The sequence below is a fragment of the Nicotiana attenuata genome, unplaced genomic scaffold (assembly GCF_001879085.1).
Source record: "Nicotiana attenuata strain UT unplaced genomic scaffold, NIATTr2, whole genome shotgun sequence".
Taxonomy (NCBI): domain Eukaryota; kingdom Viridiplantae; phylum Streptophyta; class Magnoliopsida; order Solanales; family Solanaceae; genus Nicotiana; species Nicotiana attenuata.
In genome coordinates, this window is record NW_017672810.1 from 43,938 (window position 1) to 49,552 (window position 5,615).

The 5,615-nt window shown below is 38.5% G+C and overlaps 1 protein-coding gene across 1 annotated transcript; it reads left to right on the forward strand.

Annotated features, from left to right (window-relative positions):
- The first annotated feature begins 253 nt into the window (after nucleotides 1-253).
- LOC109214585 (ethylene-responsive transcription factor ERF098-like) lies at nucleotides 254-5,387 on the forward strand. Its single transcript, XM_019378524.1, has 4 exons — nucleotides 254-332; nucleotides 1,388-1,511; nucleotides 3,408-3,442; nucleotides 4,999-5,387. The coding sequence occupies exons 1-4, from the start codon at nucleotides 254-256 to the stop codon at nucleotides 5,385-5,387; spliced, it is 627 nt and encodes a 208-aa protein (XP_019234069.1).
- The last annotated feature ends 228 nt before the right edge of the window (nucleotides 5,388-5,615 follow it).

Here is a 5,615-nt window from a genome sequence, read left to right on the forward strand (position 1 = left end):
ATCATTTTGTTGTTTATGAATTCTTCTTCTGCTGTGATTTATTCCTGTAGTATTGTAACTCTCTTAAGGATTGGTTATAGCTGAGTAGTGGCAAGATAATTGCGTTCCGTATTTATTTTTGCTGCAGTTACAGTTCCATTCGTTCCGTATTTCCTTTCTGCTTTATTATATATTGTATGCAGGTTATATTGTAAATGCCCCGCCGTAGCCTCGTCACTACCTCGTCGAGGTTAGGCTCGACACATACCAGTACATGGGGTCGGTTGTACTGATACTGCAATCTACAGTTTCTGTGCAGATTTCAGAGCTGGTAGTGGCTGATCGAGAGCTCGGTTGCAGATACTTCATCTAGGAGACCCAAGGTAGTCCTGCTGGCGTCCGCAGGCCCTGGCGTCCCCTCCTATGTTTCTATTTTCCTATTTTCTTTTCTTTCGAGACAAATGTACTTTCTTTCAGACTAGTATTTGTAGCAAATCGTAGTATGTTCGTGGATTGTGACACTAGTTTCTGGGTGGTAATAGCTTCGGTTTTATTAATAGTTTATAGATGGTCGGTTTATTATGTACTTCCGCATTTATTCTTTTTTGATTTAGTTTTGTTAATTTTAACTATAAAATGTAAAGGAAAAAAGTGAATAGAACTCTAACGTTGGCTTGCCTAGCAAGTGCGATGTTAGGCGCCATCACTGTAACGACCCGGCCGGTCGTTTTTAGAATTTACGCTCCGATCCCCTATTAATTGTTTTCTCCGTGTTCATTTCTACTATTTTGAATTTGCCGGGATGTTCGGTTTTTAGTTTCGGAGAATTTTGGGACACTTAGTCCCTAAATGAGAGTTTAAGTGTTGGAAATTTGACCGTAGTCGGAACAGTGTGAAGACAGCCTCGGAACGGAATTTCGGTGGTTCCGTTAGCTCCGTTGGGTGATTTCAGGCTTAGGGGCGTGTTCGGATTGTGTTTTGGAGGTACGTAGCTAATTTAGGCTTGAAATGCCGAAAGATGGATTATTGAAGTTTCCGGTTCGATAGTGAGATTTTGATCCGAGGGTCGAAATGGAATTCCGGAAGTTAGAGTAGCTCCGTAGTGTTGAATGTGATGTGTGTGCAAAATTTCAGGTCATTCGGACGAGGTTTGATAGACTTTTTGATCGAAAGCGTAAATTTTGAGTTCTTGAAGTTCTTAGGCTTGAATCCGATGTTAAATTGGTGTTTTGATGTTGTTTTAGGTGTTTTAAGGATTGGTATAAGCTTGGGCAGTGGTATTAGACTTGTTGGTGCTTTTGGTTGAGGTCCCGGGGGCCTCGGGATGATTTCGGATGGTTGACGGGAAGATTGGAAATGGTTTGAAGTAGCTGAAGCTGCTGGGTTCCTATCATAACCACACCTGCAGTTGGGTCCCGCAGGTGCGGAGCCGCTGAAGAGGCGGGTCCATCGCAGAAGCGGAATTGGGGAGGGACAACAGGATCCGCAGATGCGGAAGATTTACCGCAGAAGCGGTATCGCATCTGCGCATGGTGAATCGCAGGTGCGGAGTAGGCTAAGTGAGTGGTTTTCGCATATGCGACCGCTGGTCCGCAAAAGCGGGACCGCAGGTGCGGTCCCAGGACCGCAGATGCGGTTTTACTGGGCAGAAAAGGGGCAGAATCAAGGGTTTTGTTCAAAACTTGGAAAAATCATTTTGGAGCTCGGGGTAGGGCGATTTTGTGAGGTTTTTGAAGAGAAGATCATTGGGTAACGATTCCTTGTTCCTTTCCAGTGATATTCCATTAATCTTATCTTAGTTTTGTCATTTAAATTCGGATTTGGAGATGAAAAATTGAGAAAAATGGGAAGAAAGTTCTTAGACCCAGAATTCGAATTTTGATGGGGAATTCGACCTTGGATTTTGATAATTTTGGTATGCATGAACTCGTGAGGGTATGAGGATTCTGACAATATAAATTTTACTCGATTCCGAGACGTGGGCCCGAGTGGCATTTTGGTCATTTCACCTAATTTCGCGCATTAGCTTAGAATTTATTTGTAGAATTAGTTACTTGAAGTATTATTTACATTATGCAATTGAATTTAATAGATTTGGGTCATTCGGAGTCGAATACTCGTGGCAAGAACGTGGTTTCGGGTTGATTTTGAGCTGGTTCGAGGTAAGTGGCTTGCCTAGCCTTGTGTGGGGGAAACTCCCCTTAGGATTTGGTATTATATATATTTAAAATGCCTTGTACGTGAGGTGACGAGTGCGTACTTGTGCTAACTGTTGCGAAATCCGGTTTTCTTTAAGTAATTTTAATTGTGTTTCTTTTTCCTGTTTATACTACTTGCAATTTAAGCCTGTTGTTAGCTTAGGGAAGCATGTCTAATTGACTTAACTGTTTACTTGCCCAAAACTGCCTTATTTGGATTATGTGCAACATGCTAGGCTAGAAGTACCTGTTTTACCTTAGTATGGAATTTGAACTGAATTGTGTATTTCTTCGTGTTGTTGCTGTGTGTTTATTTTGGGACTACGGGACGATATCCCGGTAGATCCACCTGTATATTTACTTTAGGACTTCGGATTTATATTCCGGTAGATCCCCCTACACATTTACTTTGGAACTACGGGACTGCACCCGGTAGATTCCCCCTGTACTTGATATTTACATTTGGGACTACGGATCGGATTTTCGGTAGATCCCCACGCATTATGAGGTTGACTACGGGACTGCACCCGGGAGATCCACTGGATATTTATGTTGGGGACTACAGGACGGTATCCTGGGAGATCCCCGGTTGTTATCTCTGTGTTGAGTTGTACTCCTTTCCGTGATTATTTGTCTCTGTTATAGTTGCTGTTGTTCTTTCTATTCTATGTTCTTTCTCACTGTTGCACTTAATTATACTGTCTTATTCTACACTGTTATACCTTAGATTTCATTTAATCTCAGTAGGGCCCTGATTTTCCTCGTCACTACCCGACCGAGGTTAGTCTTGGCACTTACTGAGTACCGCTGTGGTGTACTCATGCCCCTCCTGCGCAGTTTTTCATGTGCAGATCCAGGTACCTCTACTCAGACTTACCATCCTTGAGGCGAGGCGATCTTTCGGAGACTTCGAGGTATATCTGCCGCGTCCGCAGACCGAGGAGTCTCTCTCCATTCTCTCTTGTAGTTACAGCCCTTCTGTATTTACTTTGTTTTAGACATTCTGGAGTTAGAGCACTATGTATTATTCTTAGCTTGTGATTTCATGAGATTCCGGATTTTGGGAAAAGTATTAGTATTCGAAAGTTGATATGGTGTATGCCTAGTGGCATTTTTAAACACTGTTTTATTTACCATTTTTGGTTTTACTTGTTTTTCTTCCGCAAATTGGTTTATTTTTCCGCATTATTAGGCTTACCTAGTCGTAGGGACTAGGTGACGTCACGACAGTTCACGGAGGGCGAACCGGAGTCGTGACAATTACGGTCCCGATGGTGGGAAATCCGGATCGTGACAATAATAGGGGTTAATACACGGTTCAATGTAAGTTTAAAAAGCAATTATAAGAACAACAAAAGGCCCAGTGTAATTCCATAAGTGGGGTATGTGAAGGGCAATGTGTACGCCGACCTTATTCTACCTTGTGAAGGTAGAGAGGTTATATGGAAGACACTCGGCTCAGTAAAAACGTAATCACAACATTGTTGAAAAGAAATACAGTAATGGAAAAGACACAGTAATGAAAGCAATAACAACAATAAGATAATAAGATAACCGAAGCCTCCCAGGTATACGTATTATTGAATTAATAAAATTATTTTATCAATTTGATGCACGTTCGGAGTGTGCTATAATCTCAAATTATTATAATGAGGCAATTTTTGACATTTATATACATACTATACGAAACAACATCATGCATGGGCAAATTATGATAGTAATTGTTTTTTGATTTTTCTTTTCTTTTTTTACAATTTCATGTCTTAAAGCACAGAATTATGTTTACAATTGTACAGTAATTTCTTCTTTTTAAGGCTATAAACGAACCTACAAAACTGTGTTTAATTTAGTCTTCATTTTAGTATTACAGTTGATGTTATGTTATAGAAAGAATTATATGAGTGTCAATTTTGCATCCCTAAGAATCATTATATGTATACAACCAAATCTCTATAACAGCCTCGTTTGTTCCGATATTTTTTGGCTACTATAGTGAAGTGTTATTATAGAGAACATATATTATAACATAATGTTAAAATCGGTTTCGAAAAAACTTAGCTTTTTTAGTAAATGGTTGTTATATAGGGGTGCTGTTATAGAGAGGTCTGACTGTATTTATATTTATCATAGTTAAATTTTATCTAAAAGTATAAACTATACTTTAATTTATACCAGTCTTCTAACTAAGCAGGACAAATCTTCCTAAAGTAAGATCCAAGGAGATTTTGAGAATCTTATCCAAATTCTTGCCAGGTAATCTCCTAAGATTTTTTTTAAAAATTTTTTTTGGCCTTAAACACAAACTATATATATATCTTTTTGAATTTGGATATTTCATTACCACCTCACAATATTCACGCAATCTCACTATTAATTAGTTTGAACAACAAAATCTATCTCCAAGAAAAAGTTTCAACCAAAAACACTATATAGATATAAAGTTTTAGCAGTAAAAAGCAGCTTCAACTATCTCTTTGAATATTGCATACTGATTTGATAGAATAATCGAATATCTATATATTATATATACTTCCAATATAAAGACAAATGAAAACGTAACATTCATTCTACAATCTTACTAGTCACCATCTTATTTGCTCAATATAAATAGATATTGATATGTCCAAACAATGTCAATTCACCAGCCAAATTTGAAGCCTCAAACTTAAGTTTTCTTTTCTTTTCTTAAATTAATCCATCCACTCAGGCTTTCATCTTTCTCGCGTTTTTTTTTAAAACTCGGTAATTAATATGGAGGGTAGTAGTTCTAAGGGAAAGAAGGCCATGCAAGAAAAGGAAAGTGGAAACAAAGGGAAGGAAGAGATCAAATACCGAGGCGTCCGAAGGCGGCCGTGGGGGAAATTCGCGGCGGAGATACGTGATCCGACGAGGCAAGGCGCCCGACAGTGGCTCGGGACGTTTGACACGGCGGAGGACGCGGCGAGGGCGTATGATAAGACGGCATTTAACCTAAGAGGCCATCTTGCTACCTTGAATTTCCCTAATGAGTATTATTCTCAACTTTCTAATCCTCCTTATCACTATCGTACTACTTCATTTAACATAATTAATCCAATAAGAAGAGGTTTAGAGAAAGGAAATTCATCAATTGGAAATCAAGATAAAGAAATTATTGAGTTTGAGTATCTTGATGATAGTGTATTAGAGGAGCTTCTTGGATCAGAAGAGCCAAAAATGACGAGAAAGTAAGGTTAAGTTGCATTTCTGTTATATAAAAAAAGTTTGCATTTCCATTTTCTAGAAAATTACAAAAAAAAAAAAAAAAAGAAGAAGAAGAAGAGAAATAGCCCTTATGTTTGGGATATCGTTTAAAATAGTCCGTTAAAGATATTTCAATTTTAATCCTTTAAGTTTGGTAAAAGTGAGCAATTTTAGATCTGTCAAATATTTAACAAACTCTGGTTGTTAAATTTATCG